Consider the following 21,632-nt stretch of genomic DNA (forward strand, 5'->3'; position numbering starts at 1 on the left):
GAATATGCAGATTTTCATTAATTTACTACAGCATGCATATCTTATAACATTTCTACACAACTTATAAGAATCACTACATTACTATACTATGTTTATGTGTTAAACCCTAAATCTTATTTTTTGAGCTTTATTTGTTAAGTTGCAAAATTTGTTTTGAATTTTAAGTTTGCTTGTTTGTAGAAAAAATTGTTTCCTCCAAGAGAGATTACATTCAACTAGTCACAACTAAAACATCTCAAAAATTGCCTTCATTTCAATCTCTTTTATAGGTTCTATATTCTCAAAACCTTTTGCTAAGCAGTCATATTTAAAAAGCTTTCTTGTTTCATCTTGCCCAACACTTAGCCAAAGCAGAGACATGAGTGTGCATCAGGCCACTGACCATACTCTCATAATACCTGAGCCTGTTGGCTACAGAACCTTCCGTCTTTCACTTGTCTTCAGCTTTCATCATTGCAGTGAAGGTGGTGTATTGACATGGCCCCAGATTTGCCAGACTCCACAACATTCGACCTGTGCACCTGACCTTGTTGGAGTCATTATGGTGCTGTCAGCCCCTTCCAAAGAGTTCCTCTAGTACTGCCACTTCTCTCAGCTGTTGGATCCTTTCCTCAATGGTCTTCCAATGGTCTTAGGATGGCAATCCTGCATTCTGTCTCTGTGAACAAACACCTTTCTTACACTCATTAAAAGCTACTCACAGAGGGAGGGAAAGGGGCCATGGCTCCCTCACAAACACCTGATCAATACCCATGTCCTGGGTCAAGGATCCCAAATTCCTTGCTTTGCCACCATCCAGTTGCACTCCTGGACCCTTAAGGACCCAAACCCAGAGTAACTAGGTTGAATAAGCCTCACAGCCCCGCAGTACAACGTCTTTTTGCAGATTACAGAGACTGTGGTATGACAGGGACTCAGTTGATGATTTCAGTTTCTGGCTCCCTTGCTGGTTGTGAGGGCCCTAGTTCCTCATAATTATTAGCTGGGCACACTGTTAATGATGTCTTATACTTCCCCCTCTGCACAGGGGCGACTGCTGCTGGCTGTGACTGCCCCTGTGGTTCAGCTGGAACCTGGACAGTTGTCACATCCACGGGTTCCAGTGCTGCACCATCAGACTCTCCCTCTCTGAGGCAGGGAGAGGGTTACCCACCAGCTGGAGAAGTATATTCCCTCAGCACCTGTTGTGTCTTCTCCATTACCCCCATCCAAACTGGGTGGTTTATTTATGAGGTTGGGCAGTGTCAGGCTGTGGGGCAGCATCCCTAGTCATTGAGGCTGAGATGTTAGAGTGGTAACCCAAGGCAGTCTCACCTTATGTCTAAATGCTAAATAGAACAGGAATATCAGCAACACCAGCCACTGTATGATATGGTTGGCATCTAGAGAATATTTGGTCCCTTAGAAAGCTCTTGGGATAGGCCCAAAGAAATGGGTGGAGGGCTGGGAGAAAACTTCCCCTGGTGCTACTTCCTCACAACGGGTGCCATTATCAATGAAACCCCAAAAACACACACTTAATGTGTGGTAACCGTGTATCCCTATGCCCGCTTTCAAAAAGTTAAAAATCCATTAATTCCTCACCTTATTGACCCGTTGTGCAAACACTGCATAACAGCAACAGTAGCCTTAGTCACAGGACCCATGTTTAGATAAGGAGCTGCAAATGGGAAAAACACAGCCACAATCATGCACTCATCAAACCAGGGTAGGCTACACTACATGGTGCTGCCTAACAAGGTTTTTATATCCAGCACAAAAAAGTAGGTTACCCAGGAACTGTTATTCCTTTGTTTCTCTTTCCTCTCAATGCCCTCAGGCCCCACATTGGGTGCCAAAATCTGTCTTGGTATCAAAGACAGGTGCCTATACAGGAAGGTGGGAACCTCTCTTGGAATGGAAAATATCACCCTCTCCCCTCTGAATTATTATAAATTTGAAACTAAGGGGCTGATGGGGCTTTCAGGCAAAGATATGAAAAAAGAAATAACAGTTCTTTACTAGTATGTATGTGTATGTATGTATGTACACACATTTACAGAAACTCTGGGGCCCTGCCCAAAGCTGCTGGGCATCTGGATGCTGGGTTACAGTGTACCAGGGAGCCTTGAAGCAGAGCAGAGCAGGGCTGAGTGGGAAATTGCTCCTTGGGCAGCTCCTCTGAGATGGCTGTTCCCTGGTCAGGCTGTGCCAAGGGGGCAGACCCTGGCAGGGGACTGGGGCCTCCTGGTCCCAGGTCCTGCTGTGGTACACACTGGCTTTGGGCTCCCGACCAGCAGAGAACCAGAGAAGGAAGCCAATAAGCGCAGCCACAGTGCCGAAGGAAAAGAAACAAAAAGAAACGGGCAAAATCCACAATGCAACAGTATTTCTGGTCAGAGCCATGACGCAAGAGGGCCATGGCGCAGATTGGCCGCTCTCACAGGAAATTCTGGGCTGGCTCTCACCCATCCCAATACTCCCAGAGCTGGGGGAGGTGAGGGGGGACCAATGACCACCACAGAAACAAAAACTACAAAAATGGTATGGCATAAAAAACATTGCCAAGAAAATGCCTGTGGGCCAGAGAGAATTAGAATTGTGGAATCATTTGGGTTAGAAAAGATGTCAAATCAGTGTTATGAACAAAAAATCGGTTAATAATTTTTTTGTGAGAAAGAGTTACAGAGAAGCAGCCAGGTCTCAGGCTCTGCCAGGATTCTTAGTGCTTTGTTATTGTAATACCGGGTCGTTAAGGCTTATCTCTTCTTTTGTATTAGTAAAAAGCCTGGCTGGGTGCGGTGGACCCTTCCCCCGAGGCTGTGCTCTCTTACAACATAGGGAAGACACCTGAGAGGGTGGGGGGGGTTATGCAAAGTGACTCCAAAGTCCAGAATGCTTTGTGGGACCCCGACTCGAAATGCAACGAGAAAACCCCAAAAACAACGAGCCAAAGAAGAATTGAGAGACTAAAATGATGTCTGGACATGAGGAGCTGATGGCTGAGCCTGCAGAGCTGTGGAGTCCCTCTCGCCCTGAGCAAGGAGTGGTCCCAACGCCGGGACTAGCCACCTGGGAAGATCACAGGAGCAACATCTGACGGGGACATCATGCCCTAAGGCTCCCATGAGGACTGAATCCCCGGCTCTGCCCCTAGTGGACGGAGCTGCGCAAATCCTCCTCCTCTGAGTCGCCCTGGGAGACGCGACGGGGACTGCAGCCCTGCCGAGCCGCCCATTCCTGAGCTGATCACTTTTAATAAAGGCCTTATAAAGGAGAAGAAGTCTCCCGGCCCTGTTTATTTCAATCAGTATTCCCTGATGCCACCAGAAGAAATAATTGAAAACCGAAGGTGACATTTTATGGGGCTGAAAGTCAAACAGCCTGCTCTTCCCAATGAGCTGCTGAAGTCAATCAGCATCCCGATGGATGTTCCTCTCCGTGTTCATCCAGGTACCTGTGGGGAGCCAAGAACACATGGAACCCATCAGCCAGGTGTCTCTCCAACGTTGCTTACCAGGACCATGGATCACCAGGGCTCTGCCTAACAGGGGTCACTGGGGATCGTCCAACACAGATCCTCCCTTGGAGGATGGAGCTGGAGCAGCGCACGAAGCTCTTCCAACACTCGGGGCACTCATAGAGCTTCCCTCAGTGGTGGCTCCGTTGGTGTTGTGTCAAGTGAGAGCTCTGTGAGAATCTCATCCCACACTGGGGACACTCGTAGGGCCTTTCCCCAGTGTGGATGAGCCGGTGGGTGATGAGAGTGGAGTTTTGTTTGAAGCCCTTCCCACAGTCAGGGCAGTGGAAAGGCCTCTCCTCTGTGTGTATTGGCTGATGTAGAAGGAGATGGGAGCTGGTATAAAACCTCTTCCCACACTCCCTACACTCATAGGGCCTCTCCCTGGTGTGGATGCGCTAGTGGATGATGAGCTGGGAGCTCCAGGAGAAGTTCTTCCCACATTCCAAGCACTCATAAGGCTGTTCCTGTTCCCTGGTGTGGATCTTACAGTGCTTGATGAGGGTGGAGCAACGGATGAAGCTCTTCCCACATTCTAAGCACATATTGGGTGATTCCATAGTGTGGATCTGGTGGTGCTTATGAGATTGGAGCTCTGGCTTAAGCTCTTCCCACATTCCAAGCATTTGTAGGGCCGTTCTCCAGAGTGGATCTTCTGGTGGTTGCGCACATGGGAGCTCCAGCTAAAGCTTGTCCTACGTTGCCCACACTCATAGGGACATCCCCAGTGTGGATCCTCTGGTGCTGGGTCAGGTCAGAGCTCTGGCTTAAGATCTTCCCACATTCCCCACACTCATATGGATGTTCCCCGATGTGGAACATCTGGTGCTGGATCAGGTTTGAGCTCCAGCTGAAGCCCTTCCCACATTCCAAGCATTTGTGGATCTTCTCCCAAGATTCAGGCTTCTCTACTAGTTCCGAACTGTGTCTGGATCTCTGGCCTTCCCAGCACAGGGGCAGTCTTTCTTCCTTGCAGCTCCCTGGGCTGGATTTGCAGCCTCTCCTTGTGGTGGATCTCTGGCACTTTTCCTCTTCCTCCATCTGGCCAAGGCTTGAGAATGACAAATTCTGGTATGAAGCAAAAAACAAGGGGGTGAGCACCTTGGGATGGGCTTCCTCCTGAACAAGTCCATCTCAGGAAGTCCCCAGATGTTTTGTGTCCATTAAACTCTCCAAAGCACCAAGACTCAGCCCCCAAAAACCCCTCATAAGAGATCTGCCTCTCTCGTCTCTCCATTTTCGGGTTCTGCAGGTTTCCCTTCACTGGGCTGATGGGGGGGCCCATGGCTTCTGGCGTGGCTCATTTGAGAATTTTTCTTAGAGATGATCCAGGGGGCTTTTGATGGTCCAGCGATCCCTTTTCCCTGACTCTCTGCTCCAGGGTCCCACAGATCCTAGGGGTCCCCACACTCCAGGCCCTGCTGCTCTGCCCTTCAGGCTGCCAGGGGTCTCCCAGCTCTGGGTGAGCTCTCCTCTCTTCCCACCCCAGGGGTCTCAGCGTTCCCCTCCATGTTCTGCTCTCCTGGAGCATCACAAAGACCCATGTCCTCTCCCCACCAGTACCTGGTGATTGTCACATGGACCCCAAATATCACCCAAAGGGGGAACTGCAACTCAGCATTGGGGTCCTGCAAGATACAAAGGTCCCCCAAAAAACCAAGCCCTTGCAGTGACCCACAAAGTTATTTGGGTCTCCAGTATGCAATCTGTAAACTCCAAACAGTCCCCATTAAAAAACTCTCTTGAGAACTCTCTGATACATCTAGGGTAACCTCCTCCTCCCTGGCCACCTGCAGGATGGAACCTCATAATTTCCTGTCTCCCTTCTCTTGCTCCCATGCCTCCTCCTTGCCAACCCTGGACGTCTCCTGCGTACTCCCCTCTGCCCCACATCTGCTGCAGCACTAGCTGGGGGATGGGGAGAATGACCCCCCAAAAATCCCCCAGGAATGGACAAGAGGACTGGGGATCCCCCCAGTGCAGATCCATCCCCTCCCAGCCCTGGAGAATCACTCCAGGGATGATGTGATGGGGACACAAAGAGACCCCCTACATGATCTCCTTTCCCGTTGTGCCCCCTCCCCTAATCTCCCTCTCCTACCCTTTCCATCTCCTCCCCTAATCCCAGCTCTGCCCAGCTCAGTTTGGGGCTGACCCACCCCCTTCTTTCATTCAGTCTAGGTGTCCCAAATGTCCTTTTATGACTTTTCTTCCCCTTTCAAATTGTGTTGAAAAGAATAAATGATGTGTCTTTACAAACAGATGGTGTGAATCTGCTTGGAGATAGGGCCAGGAACTTGTAGATGAGGAACTGACAGGAGAAACCATCAGTTTCAGAAAAAGGTTTTTAATTCACACAGAGACTCAGCTGTGCTGCCCAGCCAAGGTCCTGCTAAATTCCTCAACTTCAAGAAGAACAAAGATTTACCAGAGCCATGAATATCATGTGTAACACAAAAGGAGAATGTTCAAGAAGTTTGCACATTTTCCCACAGCTAATTAAGGATGTGGATATCCTGGGGGACACATTGGCAGGACAGGGACCAGCTCTGGGATACTGGCTGTGGAGGGGATGGTGAGCACAAGAAGGAGGATGAAGGAACATCTGGGAAAGGCAGATTATAAAGGAAAGTGCCAGAATTTTCTTTTATGGATTTTATTTCAGGGACTGCAAAACGAACTAGTTTTGCAGAAAGCTCAGCAGCCGTCAGAGGATGAGAACCCACAGGCACTGAGGGGGCTGCAGGAGGGGCACAAGAAGGCCCTGCAGCACTTGGGCACAAAGGCACAGCAGGTGAGTGCAAGAAAGGAGCAGCAAAAGGCCAAGCTGAAGGCAAAGGCCAGGGCACAGTTCCTACAGCCCCTGAGGGATCAACCCCAGGGCCCAAGGGGGCCCCAGCACCCAGGGCACGGGCTCGGCCACAAGCACCTGGCAGAGGCATTGCCCTCCTCGGCAGGGGAGAGCCCACCCAAACAGCCCCTGGCAAGGAACCAGGGCTCCAGCTGCAGGGCACAAGGACACTGCAAGCACAGACAGCAGCACCCTCAGCACCAGCAAGTCCACCCCTTGATGCACATGGATTGCCAGGGCTGTCACAGCTCCCATCACACCAGGGACCCTCCACACTGCAGCCCTTGAGAGCATTCAGGGTGGGTCTGCATTGAGAGGAGGCATTTCCTGATGGACACAGGGGCCTCTCAATCCACTCTGAATCTCAGGCCCAAGGGGGGAAAATTGTCAAAAAGTTGTTTGATCATTCAGGGCATAAGTGGGAAAAATGAGCAGGTGTATTTTCTTCAACCACTATTAGTAGATTAAGGCAAGATAGATTTGAAATGCATGGATTTCTACTTCCTGCTAATTGTGATTATCATTACTGGGAAGGGATTCGATGGCTAATGTGGAAATACAGATTTGTATTCTAAAAGGTCAAACAGAGGCTAATGCTGTACCTTTGTGTCAGATGAGTGGCAAGGCCTGTGCTAAAGTGAACCCTGAAGTGTGGGCAGCCCCAGGAAAATACAAACAATTTAATATGGAGCCTCTCCAAAGTACTTTGCAGCAACCAGGACAAGAGGTGTCTAAAAGCAACACCCTATTCCAAGGGTGAGAAGAAAGGAAGGGCTCACAGCCTGGTATTGAGTCCCTGTTTAAAGGCAGGGGTTTTGGAACCAGGGATCTCTCCCTACAACAGGAGTTAAGGATCAGGAGAGTTTCTTCATCAAATACCATCATGAGCAAAACAGGAGATATTAACTGAATTTATTCTAACAAGCTCAGACCAGTAGAATAGGAAGAAGAAAGTTAAAAGCACTTTCCTCCCACCCTTCCCTCCTCCCAGCTGCACCTCCTACCCCGGCAGTGCCGCAGACAGGGAATGGGGCCGGGCTCAGTTCATGCCCCGGGGCTTCTCCCTCTGCTCAGGGACAGGAGTCGCTCCCCTGCTGCACCCTGGGCTCTCTCCCACCGGAGACTTCTCCAGGAACTTCTCCAAGCTGAGTCCATCCCACAGGGCACAGCCCCCTCGAAGTGCAGCAGCGTGGGTCACTGTGCCCCAGGGTCAGTCCTGCCAGGACAGGCTGCTCCAGCGGGGTCCTCTGGCCATGGGGTCACAGCCTCCTCTCAGGCATCCTGGTGCTCGGGTATGGGCTCCTGATGGATCTCTGCATCCCTGTGAATCTCCAAGGGCCGTCAGTCTGCAATTCCCACCGTTGGTCTCTGTCTCCATGCATGTTCCTGCCCCTACCTTCATCAAGGTGTTCAGAGGGAACCAGGAAGATGTGGAGCCTCCCAGCCAGGTTTCTTCCCAACACGGATCACCCGGACCACGGATCACCAGGAATCTGCCCAATGGAAGTCACTGGGGATCATCTCATGCAGATCCTCCCATGGCGGATGGAGCTGGAGCAGCGCACAAAGCTCTTCCCACACTCAGGGCTCTCACAGGGTTTCCCTTTACATGTACCTCTGAGTGTCAGGTCAAGGTTGAGCTCCTGGAGAAGCTCTTCCCACCCTCAGGACACTCGCAGGGCCTCTCCCCGGGGTGGATGCGCTGGTGTGCCCTCAGGTGTAAGCTCTGGCTGGGGCAGCACTGGGCTCCTGCCTGCTCCCACCCTCTGTGCGGAAAGCAGGAATGGGAAAGGAGGGAAAAGTGATGGGTGGAGATAAAAATTTGGGGGTTGTGGTCACCCTGGGTGGGAGCTTCCAATCCTTTGGTCTGGAGATCTCAAAAGGGGGAATGCAGAGATGGATAGGGGATCCCCAGGGATTTTGGGGGCAGGATGAGGGATGTGTGAGTCCCTTGCTGGGGGGAAGAGGGTCTGGCTAGAGCCCGCTGGTTCTCCAGGGGCCCTTGGCTGGAGAGTTGGCATAGGCTCAAAATGGCTCGATCCCACTTCAAAATCCTCAATCCCACCCCAAAATACACAATCCCACAGAATCCCCAAAACCCACAGAAGTGGTGGGGATGGAGATTGCGACTAGTGGGATGAGGGAGAGATTCTGCTTCCTAGAACAGAGGAGGATGTAGAGCAATAGGCAGAACTGGGGGGTTTCCCTCCCGGCATTCTCCAGCCCTTGGCATTCCCGGTTGCCAAATCCCTTGAGGGAGTCCAACCCCTCCTCACCATCCCCCTGTGTTTAGCCCTTTCCTTCCCACAACCTCCACTGGCTTCTTCTCTGGAGAAAACTTGGATCCACTGACTTCTTGCTCTCCCCTCTGTACGTGCAGACACTTCTCCATCAATAAATATTGTCCCCATGTACTCTATGAGTCTGTAAATAATGGACAAGGCTTGGCAACCTCAGGACTGGATTTTTTGGGTGTGTGTTGTTGGGATTTTTTAAATATCAACGTCTCTTCTCCGTTCCCTTTCCAGATTGGGAGGATGTAAGCACAGCTCCAGTCTTTCAGCGTCTGGGGTGCGAGCATTTAGCAGCAGAGCCTGTGCCAGGCACGGAGGCACAGGGACGCTGGAGGGACATTCACCTGCCCGCCACACCCTCAGCTGGGCAGCTACAGCCTGTGCTGAAAACAGCCACTGGCAGAGGTGATTTCTGATTAATCTTGTCTGCCTCCCAGGAACCAGTTTGAAAAGAAAAACCTCTCAATTTGCTGAGGCAAAGAAAAAGAAAGGTAGTATTGAATAAAATAAAAGCAAGGCCTCTTGGGACAATGGTTGTCTTTAAAAAGCCAAAGCAAACGATATTCTGTATTGATTGAAAATCTAGCTTTTGATTTCTCTGTTTTTCATATCTGTTGTCTTCTGGAAAATAGTGGTAGTGAAGTTTGTTTTTTTTTTTTTTTTTAAGCAGAGATGCTGAAATACTTCTAGGTAAAGAAAATAAATAGGAAATTTTCCCCTTCCCCTAATCAAATTGTGTGGTTTGTCAACAGAAAGATTGAGACTGTATATCCAGCAAGCCTGTGCCATTCTGAAGTGCTTTCCTTTGAAAGGACAGCTGTCTTTTCCTTTGTGAACAGGAATATATCAAAGATATCCTGGAAACAGAAACTGTCCCTCCTTTTTCCCTTCTCACAGGAATACGAACATGTTTTGTTGTGGTGAATGCTTTCCACATTGAGGGCAGCCCATCTCCAGCCCAAATTCCTCTCTTGCAGGAAAGTCTCTCCCGCAGACACAGAGCTTGAGCTGACAGAGAAAAATGGGACCACACAAGAGAAGCAAAGTCTTCTAAGGAGAACAGAATTGCTCAGGTTGGAAAAGAGCTCTGAGCTCATCAAGTCCAACCATCAACCCAGCACTGCCAAGGCCACCACAACCATGTCCCCAAGTGCCGCATCTACAGGTGCTTGAAATGCCTTCATGGATGTGGCTCACCCTCAGCCCTTACAGCCTGTTCCAGCGCTTGACCACGCTTTCAGGGAAAAAATTGTTCCTCTGTCCAATCTGAACCTTCTCTGGAGCAACTTGTGTGTGACCGTGCACACAGGAGTGCTCAGATGAGGGAAGAGACGAGGATCTGACTCCATGTTTCAGAAGGCTTGATTTATTATTTTATGATATATATTTTATCAAAACTATACTAAAAGAATAGAAGAAAGGATTTCATCAGAAGGCCAGCTAAGAATAGAATAAGAAGGAATGAATAACAAAAGCCTGTGGCTCGGAGTCCGAGCCAGCTGACTGTGATTGGCCATTAAGTAGAAACAATCACATGAGACCAAGCACAGATCAGCCTGTTGCATCCCACAGCAGCAGATAATCATTGTTTATATTTTGTTTCCTGAAGTCTCTTGTTGAGGTTTCCAGTCTCTCAGCTTCTCAGGAGGAAAAATCCTGAGGAAAGGATTTTTCACAAAACATATCTGTGGCACTTGTGGCCATTTCCTCTCGTCCCATTGCTCTCCTGTGGGGGGAGAGGCCGATTCCTCCTTGCTGCAGGCGCCTTTCAGGGAGCTGTGCCCTGCTGGCCCTGCTCAGCTGCTCTCAGCCCTCTCCCCAGGCCCTGTCCAGCCCCGGTGCCCCGGGCTCTGCAGGGCTCCTGTGACCCCAGCGCAGGACCCAGGCCCTGGGGAACCTCCGACCCTCGGCCTCAGCCCATCTCTCCAGGCTGCCCAGATCCCCCTGCAGAGCCTTCCTCCCTCCAGCACAGCCACACCACCCACTGAAGCCAAGACTCCAATTGCACCGTACTTATTTTTTTCCACTGAATTCCTTGATTAGAGCAACAATCACCCACAAACCTCCCCAACTGCTCAGGACCTGGCTGTGCTGCCCTGACCTAACCTTCAGAGAAAGAAAGGATTGGGTTCCAGCCCTGTTTTCCCCACTGTTTTACCCCTGGTGAGATGGCAGCAGGAGGGTTTTGTTGTCTTTGCCTTGGGAATTGTAGATCATGGCTGTTGGTGCCCCTCTTCTGGCTGCCACATGAATTTTAGCAGTACAACTGCAATTGCCTCTTTCAATCAGTGCTACCCACAGTGCTTTCATGATGGGGAACTCAGTATTTTTGTCACAGGACTCATGCTTAGCAGATTTTTAAATACTCACAAGTGCCTGAGCCCTAAGCTGAGGACAATTAAAGCCACACAGGCCACATTTGCAGTGCTAACATTCACAGTCCTATTGCTGGTGCTGGTGAAATAGCATCAGTTTACAGAGGCCATTGCAGAAATTGCCTCTGGGGTTTCAAAAAAAAAAAAGAAAAAATCCACCAGGAGAAGGAAAAAACCAGAACTTATTGACCAACATCACTGCTTCTTCTGAGCAGCAGAAAATAGAGATGACACCAAGCTGGGTGTGAGTGTGGATGTGCTGGAGGGTAGGAGGGCTCTGCACAGGGCCCTGGACAGGCTGGATCCAGGGCCCAAATCCAACAAGGTGAGGTTTAACAAGTCCAAGTGCCAGGTCCTGCACTTTGGCCACAACAACCCCTGCAGCTCTACAGGCTGGGCACAGAGGGGCTGGAGAGCAGCCAGGCAGAAAGGGACCTGCAGGGACTGATGGACAGCAGGCTGGACATGAGCCAGCAGTGTGCCCAGGTGGCCAAGAAGGCCAATGGCTCCTGGCCTGGATCGGGAATGGTGTGGCCAGCAGGAGCAGGGCAGTGATTCTACCCCTGCACTCGGCACTGGTGAGGGCACACTTGGAGTGCTGTGTCCGATTCTGGGCCCCCAATTTAGGAAGGACATGGAGGGGCTGGAGCATGTCCAGAGAAGGGAAACAAGGCTGGTGAAGGGTCTGGAGCACAAGTCCTGTGAGGAGCAGCTGGGAGTGTTTATCCTGGAGAACAGGAGGCTCAGGAGAGCTCATCACTGCCTGCACGTCCCTGACAGGAGGGGGCAGCCGGGAGGGGCTGGGCTCTGCTCCCAGGGAACAGGAACAGGGCAGGGAGACACTGCCTGGAGCTGCACTGGGGACGTTTAGGCTGGACATTGGGAAGTTCTTCATAGAAAGTGTGATTGGGAATTGGGATGGGCTGCCCAGGGAGGTGGTGGAGTGACTGTCCCTGGAGCTGTTTAAAACTGGATGTGGTACCTGGTGCCATGGTCAGGGTGACAGGGTGGTGTTGGGTCATAGGCTGGACTTGATCTCAAAGGTCTTTTCCAAGCTGGCTGATTCTGTGATCCTGGCCTGCATGGCCCCAATTTTAGGGGAAACCCCTCTCCAATTCCCATAAATACCCCCAAATCCTCCCAAGCCCTAAATTTTCCCCCCAAATGACAGTAAAATAATTGGGTTTAGAGGTCTTTGTTCAAATTCTTTATTTTTATGACAATTTCATGTTTTTGTAGGGAATAAAAATAGATGAAATAAAATCAAGCTCAAAAAAGGGAGTTACTTGTCAGCATTATGAGAATATCTGTAGGGTTGGGTTCAGTGCAGGGAAGAGGCTTTGCTGGAGGGATTACCACCCCAAATCTTGTCTTTGCCCAAATCCATCACCATTTGACTGTGGAAGACACCTGTGGGCCATAGAGAATCAGAATAACGGAACCACTGAGGCTGGAAAAGACCTCAAAGACCATCCAACATTGCTTGATGCCACAGGAAGAAAGGATTGGATGGAAGAGCTGAGACTTTTAGGGTTGAAAGTCAACAAATCCACTCTTTCCAATGAATTCTTGATGTCATTCTGAGACCCGATGGATGTTCCTGCCCCTGCCTTCACCCAGGTGCCCACAGGGAATCAGGAGGATGTGGAGACCACCAGCCAGGTGTCATCTCAAAAGAGTTCACCCAGAATAGGGGTCCCCAGGGCTCTGCCCAACGGGGGTCACTGGGGATCACCCAAAGCAGATCCTCTCATGGGGGATGGAGCTGGAGCAGCGCACAAAGCTCTTCCTGCACTCGGGGCACTTGCAGGGCTTCCCTTACAGGTGGGTCCATTTGTGTGACGTCAAGGCAGAGCTCTGTCCCTTCCCACACTCCCCACACTCGTAGGGCCTCTCCCCGGTGTGGATGCGTCAGTGCAGGGTGAGGGTGAAGTTGTGCTTGAAGCCCTTCCCACAAGCAGGGCAGCAGAAGAGCCTCTACTCCGTGTGTGTTTGCTGATGCATGAGGAGATTTGACCTGGTCTGAAACCCCTTCCCACACTTGAGACACTCAAAGGGCTGGTCCTCACTGTGGGTCTTCTTGTGGCAAATCAGGCTGGATCTATAGCTGAAGCTCCTCCCACACTTGTAGCATTTGTAGGGTTTTTCTCCTGAGTGGATCTTCTGGTGCTGGACTAGGACTGAGCTCAGGGTGAAGCTCTTCCCACATTCCCCACACTTGTAGGGCCGTTCGCCCGTGTGCTGGCGCATGTGGGGGATGAGCTGGGAGCAGCAGTTGAAGCACTTGCCACATTCCAAGCACCTGTAGGGCCATTCCCCTGTGTGTACTTGGTGGTGGATGAAGAGGTGGGAGGTGTGGCTGAAGCTCTTCCCACATTCCAAGCACATGTAGGGCTTTTCCCCGGCATGAAACTGCTCATGGACCACCAGAGTGGATTTCTGGATGAAGCAATGGGGGCGTCTTTGCTCCTCAGAGCACCCTGGGCTGGGTTTGGAGTCCTTCCTTGTGGGGGATTCCTGCCCCTCGGAGCTGCTCAAAATGGCCTCTTCCATGAGGTTCTGCTGTGGGGATTTGTCCACCCTGGTCTCCATCTGCAGCTCAGTGCCTGGGAGAGGAAAGAGAAGGAGAGAATGGGAAGAGGAGAAGGGAAAAGGCAGAAGGAGAGGAAGGAGAGGAAGGAGATTTGCCTCCATGCCAGAGGGAAGGGAAAGCAGATCCCCTCAATCCATCCCTGGCAGGATGGCATTGGCAGTGAGGCTGTCCTGCAGCAATGCTGGGCTGGGAGATGGAGCAGCAGAGAGGGGAAAGGGGCAATGATTCCGCCTCACCTGCCTGGGTATCCTGGAGTATCTTCCTCACTGCCCCCTCCTCCTCCATTTGGCCAAGCCTTGGGAATAAGAAGTCAGGTTTTGAGGGAAAAACAAGGGGTGAACACATTGGCCTGAGAGTTCCTCCTGCCTGAGTCCATCTCTAGAAGTCACCAAGTACCTTGTGTCCATGAAAATCGCCAGAACGTCAAGACTCAAGAGGAAAAAAATCCCTCCCTGGGTTTTCCCCTTGTGGATGCTGCGGGTCCTGCATATATTGGAGGTCTGCTCCAGGTTTCCCAGGAATCCCAGGCATTCCCCCCACGTTGGGGTTCTGGGAGTCCCCCTTCTCTGAGCTGCTGAGGGTCCCATGGGTCCCCCTCTCTCTGGGGTTGCACTAAGGGATGCCGAGGGTTTTGGGGTCCCTGGGGTCCCTCCTCCCCTGACTCTCTGCTCCGGGGTGCCGGGATTTTCCTCCCTCTGGGGTCCCCACTTTGGTGTCCCACGGTGTCCCCCACTCCAGGCTCATCCCTTCTCTGCTGCCTCTTCTCCAGCCTCCCCTCACTCCCGGCTGTCGGGGTCCCCCCACTCCAGGCCCTCATTTCAGGATCAGGCACTCCCGGGGCTCCCCCCTTTTCGCATTCCCCCTCTCCAAGCTGCTCCCCTCCTCCCGCCACGGGACTCCGGGGACCTCCATCGCCCACACGCCCAGCAGCCGCACCGGGAAACTCCAAAAAAACCACAACCTTCCAAGATCCCCGCAGGATCCGCCCAAAGGGAGCTTCGAGTCAGCTTTGGACTCCAGTAAGACCCAAGCATCGCTCCGCCCGCCCCGTCCCGAAAAAAAGAAACAGAAACCGCCAAAGATACTTCGGGTGAGCTCCGAATACCCATCCCTCCTTCAAAAAAATCCTGCCGGGATCGCCCAAGATATTCGGGGCGAGGTGTCCCTCCCTGCTCACCTGCGGGATGCTGCGGGAGATGCTCCCGGCGCGAAGGGGCTGCAGAGCCGGAGAGAGATGGACGCACGTGGGGCCTCCTCTGACTGCTCCTCTTCTTGCTCCTCCTCTACCCCTCCTCTTCCTCCCGCTCCTCCTCCTCCTCCCCCCATCCCTCGGCTGCAGGCGAGGAGACCTCGGGTAAGCGGAGCGGGGACGGGACCCGCTGGAAAGGGGTTGGGAGAGGGGGACAGGGGGAGGTGGGACGGGGGGAAAGGGTTCTCGATGAGGGGCTCACAGTTAAACCCAGGACCCCCAAATCCCCTCCCTGTCCTCCCAGCCCCTCCCGGCGCTGCGGGGGCCGGGCCGTGCCCCAGTGCCGCCTCAGGGGCTGCTCCAGGCTGACGTGCTCCACCTGGCAGTGTAGCTGAGCCCGCGCTGGGGGGGGTTTCCAGCAGCACAAGCAGCTGGTAGGTCCAGTCCCCGTTGGGGACCACGTCGGTGGCCACCACGTGCTCCGAGAGCTCCTGCTGGCCCTGGAACCACCTCACCTGGATGGCAGCAGGGTAGAAATCCATCACGGAGCAGAGCAGGCGGCCGGGGCCGGGCTGGGAGCTCGAGGGGGGCACCAGAGAGATGGACACGCTGGGATGAGCAGAGGGCTTGGGTGCGAGCAGAGGGCCCAGTGCGAACCTGCGTCCTCCCCCACAGCCCCAAGCCGCACGGAATCGCTCCAGGGAACGAGTGCCGCAGGACAGAGAACCGTCTTTCTCTCACCCCTTATCTCGTTCCCCAAATCTGAAGACCCCTTCCAACACAATTGGGATTTCCCAGCCCCGTGCCCCAGTCTTTGGGGATCCTAGCCCCTTCTTTTCCCCCATTCTTTTGCCCCTTCCATACCATCCCACCAATCCCAAACCCCCTCCCCTGTGTTTGGTTCTGGGGGATCCAGGCTCCTCCTGTTCAGTCTGGGGGGTCAGATCCCCTCTCTCCCTCTATTCTGGCAGCTCTTTCTCTAGGAGGAATCCCTGAGTTTTGGGACTTTTAGGGTGTCGTTTAAGAGTGTAACAGCTCTCTCTGGTTCTCCCCTCCCTGCTGTGGCCTCTCAGCTGCCCCTGACACCCTGGGGGTGCTGGGATTTCCCTCCTGGGGACAAGGATGTTCATCCTCTTCCAGGAGCCCAATGCCTGGCTGGGGCTTCAGGTCAGGGGGTCCTTGAGCAGCTGCCCCAAAACCTGCCCCTGGGTCTCCCAGCACAGCAGAGCTACTCGGCCTGGGGTCCCCAAAGGCCTCAGCAAGCCCCAGGTCCCTCCCAGGAACCCTCAACTCCCTCAAACCCAGAATCCCCCACATCCCCTGCAAGTTCTCCCCATGGAACCGGCAATGGCCATGTCCCCACATGTCGCTGGCCATGTCCCACCATGTCCTCACCCATGGCTGTCTCCGCACCATGTTTCCATCCCTGTCATTGTCCCCAACATCTCTATCCATGCCCATGTCCACCTGTGCCCATGGTAAAAAGATGAGAGTTGCTGTAGCACATCAGAGGGGAAACAGTATTCGTTTAACCCATGGTCTGCCAGGGAATGACGAAACCGTGTCCCATTCCCATCCTTTCCACGTTTGGACCAGTACATGAGCTGCTTTCTTGTTTCCTTTGTTATCTGTTTCTCTACTTTTCCTTTGTCATCTATTTGCCAACAGCAGTTTGAGTCATTTAATTTTCCACAAACTCCTTCTCCTTCTGCTAACAGATGATCTGATCCCATCCCATGGTTAAGTGTTGTGTTCCTCATTTCAGTCGATTCCTCAGCAGGAAGGTCAGGAGCTGGAGCTGTCTGGTTGGTTATTATTGCAAGGGCAGCTTGTAATCTAATGATGCCATTGAAATGAGAAATAGGTTCTGTGGCTTCTGATATGAATTGGTTCGGGTTCCCAGGGGCTGGTCCATGGTGTTGTAGGATTTGTTCTGGTGGCCTTTCATCTTTTCCCCATTTTTGGGTGCTCCTTCCAGCCAGGGCTGCATCAATTGACTGCTTTTCTCTAATTGAATCATCAAATACTTGGATTCCCAATTGATTTCCCTGAAGTTGTGTTAGCAAAAAATCCCCAGTGCTCTAATACACCCTATATAACATAGTCAGTGACAGCACATGTTGGAGTGGGCAAAGGGATGATTCCCCCCCATTTATTTATAGTGAAGTTTTCCCAACATTCTCCATGTGCTGTTTCCCTTTGCAGCTTCACCCGTTTCTGTTGCAGGGTCAGATATCCTCCCCTTGAGCTCTGCCTTTAGTTGTGCAAATTCCATCAGTGCCAGCAGGCAGAGCTTGGGGTGAGGGGCAGAGGGAATCAGCCCAATTCCTGCCCCGGGCAAGAGACCCAGGTGCATTGTCCACACTTTGCCCAGCAGTGTTCATTTGCATTTCTAAAGCTCCTCTGCAGGCTGCCTGGAATGAAGCTTCACTTCCAGGGAAGCCATTCTGTGACTCACATGTGGCCCCCCTAAAAGCTACTTTTTTTTTAACAATACAATATTAACTTTTTACCAGTTTAAGGGTCACCTTTAAAGTTCTTCTAGTTTTTAAAAATGAGGCCTAAATTTGAATATCGAAGAGCCCATACCTAAATTTTGCCATCACAACAGCCACACGCGCACATACACAAAAAAATCCAAAGCCATAAAGATTTTTTCTACTTCTCCTATGACTAAAAACTGACTCTCACACCCCTGGCCCAACACCCCTAATCTAACTGGCAATATAAAAGTAGGATTATTAAGAAAAAACGTTCTAATCGTGTCTTTTCACCAAAACTGCAAGAAGAACCAAAATTCTTCAACAACATTTCTAGTGTTAGAGAATCAAGGCATTAATTGATTCTGTCCAGGATGTGCAACAGAAATAATTTCATCCGCATATAGCCCGGCTGTATAGAGAAAAATCATTCCATGACACGTGGGTTTTACTGGATTTATCCTTAAGTTTTTACCATCCAAAACCCATTGAAATTGTTTATTGTTCATGGCTTCCAAGTTGCCGAGTTCCAAGTTTGGTTTCCTATAGGACCGGGATTTCTTCCCCTCTGGAGTTAATTCGGTCTCCACACTCCTGGATTTCCTTCTCAGCCTTTTCCAGCCCAGGTGTCTCCAGCTCTGCCGGGGGCAGTGTCTGGGGTAGCTGTTGGTTGCTGTTTGCTGCTGGGCAATGTTGATGTTTTGTTGCTGCTCGTTATCTCTGTGGGTGTCTGTTGGGCTGTTCCCAGTCTATTAATATGTTAAGCTTATCTCTGTTGAGTGGTAACATCCCTTAAAAAAAAAAACCCTTTAAAATTCCTTTCCCCAAGGCAAAGACAAACCAAGCCTGAGCAGAGGAATAAGATTTCAAAGAACCAAACTCGGTACATTTTGCAGCAGTGCAATGGCAGGCAGCCCAGAGTGTGGGTGTCAGTGAGCCCCAGAGTGGAATTGTTCCCTGGTGTTCCCCAGCAGCTGTGGCAGTGCAGGCCCAGGCAGCGCTGAAGCTGCAGCAGTGGCAGCAAGGCTTGGCCCCAGTGGCTGGAGATGGCAGAGGAGGGTGGCCAGGATTGCAGAGGATTCCAGGCGAGGATCTGTGGGCAGGCGCAGGGGCTTGGCCCGCTGTGGAGCCCTGGCTGCTGCTGCGTTGCCTTCAGGGCAGGCTCAGGGGCGGCCTCCCATCCTCCTGCTGCGGGCGGGAAGTGCAAATCAGTGGGGCTTCAGAGCCCTTGAGGCCAGGCTGAGGGCTGACCGTGCCCTGCTCATGCATTTAGAGGCTCTTTTGGTTGTCAAACCTTTATCTTGATGCCAGACTTAAACAATAAGAGTTCCTGCTGTCATCAGTTTTCAGGCCTCAGTTCTCATGAAAGCTCTGTCTGCACCATTCTGCAGACAATGAGGCCACTCTGGCCACTGTGTTAAACATTTTAACACAAGAATTCCTTTGGCACGGCCTTGTTTAACATACAATTTAAATTCTTTTTCCCTGTCTGGAAGGCCCTAGGCAGCATCCTCAGTTAATCTTCATTTTAACACTTGAAAATTCTGTGTTTCCTCCTCCTGTCAATCCATCCAGGTTGTTGACTGGCAGAATAGGAGTGTTGTAGGGAGACATCCCTGGCTCCAAAAGCCCTGCCTTTAACAGGGACTCAATACCAGGCTGTGAGCCCGCCCTTCCTCCTCACCCTTGGAATAGGGTGTTTCTTTTAAACACCTCTTGTCCTGGTTGCTGCAAAGTACTTTGGAGAGGCTCCATATTAAATTGTTTGTATTTTCCTGGGGCTGCCCACACTTCAGGGTTCACTTTAGCACAGGCCTTGCCACTCATCTGACACAAAGGTACAGCATTAGCCTCTGTTTGACCTTTTAGAATACAAATCTGTATTTCCACATTAGCCATCGAATCCCTTCCCAGTAATGATAATCACAATTAGCAGGAAGTAGAAATCCATGCATTTCCTCCTGCAGCTTCTTGCCTTAATCATACTGCTACACACTCCCCTTCACCCAGTCTCTTCCCAGCACACCAACACCATCCATCCCCTGTTGTCCACATCACTTCTCGACTTTCCCTTATTGCCCCTCTGCATGTCCACGTCCGTAAGTACCTCTGGGAGAATGTGCAAACTCAACATTGTCCCCTTTTGTATAAAATACAATATTCATGGCTATGTTAAATCTTTGTTCTCCTTCACAAAGTTCAGGAATTTAGCAGGACCTTGGCTGAGCAGCATTTCCTGTTGATTAATAACATTTTCTGAAACTGATGATTTCTCCTGTTACATCCTTATCTACCTCAAAGGAGATTCACACCATCTGTTCGTAAAGACACTTTCATCTCATTCTTTTCAATATGATAGGAGAAGGGGGGAGAAGCCATAAAAGGGCATTTAGGACACAAACTGCGAGGGACAGGGGAGAGTCAGCCCTAAACTGAGCCAGAGGGGAGCTGGGATTTAGAGGGGATGATAGACAAAGGATAGGAGAGGTGGATGACAGGAGGGGGGACAGCAGGAAAGGGGTTCCGTGGTGTTCCCTTTGTGTCCCCATCACTCAATCCCTGGAGCGATTCCCCAGGGCTGTGGGAGGGGATGGATCCGTACTGGGGGTTCCCCAAACTCCCTGTCCATCCTTGGGGAGCTCCTTGGGCTGGTTCCCCCCACCCAGCAGCCGGTGATGCTTTTTCAGCTGTGGGGCAGAGGGAGGTGGGAAAGGGGGATCTGGGTTGGTCACGGAGGAGGAGGGGAGGGGGAGAGGAGAAGGAGGAGCAGGAAGAGGAGCAGAAGGAGAAGCACAAGTTTCCACCCTGCTGGTGACTGGGTGGGGGAGCTCACCCCAAATGTATCAGGGAGTCCTCCAGAGGGGTTTTTCTGGGGGAAGTGTTTGGAGTTGGCAGATTCCAGAAACAAGACCCAAATATCTTGGTGGTCCCTGAGAGGGTTTGGTTTTTTGTGGGTATATATGGATCCTGCAGGACCCCAAAGCTGATCCTCCTTTTGGGAATATTAAGGGGTCCTCATGGCAATCACCAGGTTCTGGTAGGAGGAGGACATCAGCTGGGGGGACCCTCCCAGAAGAGCAGTGGAGTGGAACCTCAAGACCCCTGGAGTGGGAGAAGGTGAGAGGGGTGGTTCCAGACTTGGGTGAGACCCAGCAGCCTGAAGGGGGGAGGGAAGGGCCGGGAGTGTGGGGACCCTGGGATCTGTAGAATCCTGGGACAGAGAATCAGGGGAGAACAGACCTCTGGGACCCTCAAAATCCCCTGGGTCATCAGTATGCAAGACTTCAGAGAGGGGGAACTCCAGGAGCCACGGGACTCCCATCAGCTCAAGGAAGAGAAACCACCAAACCCCAGATTGAAGAGACAAGAGGGGCAGATCTCCTATAAGGGTCATTTTGGGACCTATATCTTGGTGCTTTGCAGATTTTTTTGAACTCAAAAGCCTGGAGACTTCCAGCAATAGTCCTCTGCAGGAGAAACCCCCAGCCCAAGGCACTCACCCCTTGTTTTTTTCCCCCAAACCAGGATTTGTCATTCCCAAGCTGTGGACAGATGGAGAAGGAAAAGCCCCAGAGATCCCACATGAGGAGGGGCTGCAAACCCAGCCCAGGGAGCTCTGAGGAGGAAAGAGCCCCCTTGAGCCAGGAAGGCGGCCGGAGGTCCAGCCAGAGCTCAGAGCTGGTGGAGAAGCCTCAGGCTGGAGAGAGGCCACACAAGTGCTTGGAATGTGGGAAGGGTTTCAAGTACAGCTCCCATCTGAGGCAGCACCAGGTGATCCACACAGGGGAAAGGCCCTACAAGTGTGGGGAATGTGGGAAGGGCTTCAGCAAGAGCTGCAACCTCATCAGCCACAGCAAGATCCACACTGGGGAACGGCCCCACACCTGCCAGGAATGTGGGAAGAGCTTCGTGCGGAGCTCCAGCCTGAAGGAACACCAGATGCTGCACGCTGGGGAGAGGCCCTTCGAGTGTCCTCAGTGTGGGAAGAGGTTTCTGAGGCCATCCCGTCTCCTCCTGCATCAGCGCATTCACAGGGAGGAGAAGCCCTTCTGCTGCCCCGACTGTGGGAAGGGCTTCAAGCGCAGCTGCATCCTCCTGAACGGGCGCCTCCGCACTGGGAAGAAGCCCTGGGAGTGCCCCAAGTGTGGGAAGAGCTTTGTGCGCTGCTCCAGCTCCACTCCCCATGGAGCATCCACGTTGGATGATCCCCAGTGACCCCATTTGGGCAGAGCCCTAGTGATCCATGATCCTGATTATCCCTGTTGGGTGGAGGGAAGGTGTTGGAGATTTCTTTCCCTTCTCCTTGTGCTGCTGTGATTTGGTTGGTAATAAATTCCCTCCGTGTGCCCTG

The 21,632-nt window shown here is 51.9% G+C and overlaps 2 protein-coding genes across 2 annotated transcripts; one reads left to right on the forward strand and one right to left on the reverse strand.

The window, feature by feature from the left end:
* Window positions 1–12,309: 12,309 nt before the first annotated feature.
* On the reverse strand, window positions 12,310–14,938 carry LOC141725761 (uncharacterized). The gene is made up of 3 exons (XM_074529795.1): window positions 14,790–14,938; window positions 13,849–13,907; window positions 12,310–13,625 (listed from the first exon to the last, which is right to left on the reverse strand). Exons 1-3 carry the CDS (start codon window positions 14,936–14,938, stop codon window positions 12,997–12,999), a joined length of 837 nt encoding a protein of 278 aa, XP_074385896.1. The 3' UTR covers window positions 12,310–12,996.
* On the forward strand, window positions 14,938–21,632 carry LOC141725893 (uncharacterized). The gene is made up of 3 exons (XM_074530056.1): window positions 14,938–14,966; window positions 20,313–20,398; window positions 20,807–21,632. The coding sequence occupies exon 3, from the start codon at window positions 20,834–20,836 to the stop codon at window positions 21,494–21,496; it is 663 nt and encodes a 220-aa protein (XP_074386157.1). The 5' UTR covers window positions 14,938–14,966; window positions 20,313–20,398; window positions 20,807–20,833; the 3' UTR covers window positions 21,497–21,632.

This window comes from Zonotrichia albicollis, chromosome 31 (assembly GCF_047830755.1).
Source record: "Zonotrichia albicollis isolate bZonAlb1 chromosome 31, bZonAlb1.hap1, whole genome shotgun sequence".
In the NCBI taxonomy this organism is placed as follows: Eukaryota; Metazoa; Chordata; class Aves; order Passeriformes; family Passerellidae; genus Zonotrichia; species Zonotrichia albicollis.

Coding starts and splice junctions, on each gene's coding strand:
- LOC141725761 (XM_074529795.1), bottom strand. CDS start 14,938: ATGGGGGGAGGAGGAGGAGGAGCGGGAGGAAGAGGAGGGGTAGAGGAG. Junction 13,908..14,789: donor TCTCCCGCAGCATCCCGCAG/GTGAGCAGGGAG, acceptor CTTATTCCCAAG/GCTTGGCCAAATGGAGGAGG. Junction 13,626..13,848: donor ACTCCAGGATACCCAGGCAG/GTGAGGCGGAAT, acceptor TTCCTCTCCCAG/GCACTGAGCTGCAGATGGAG.
- LOC141725893 (XM_074530056.1), top strand. CDS start 20,834: ATGGAGAAGGAAAAGCCCCAGAGATCCCACATGAGGAGGGGCTGCAAA.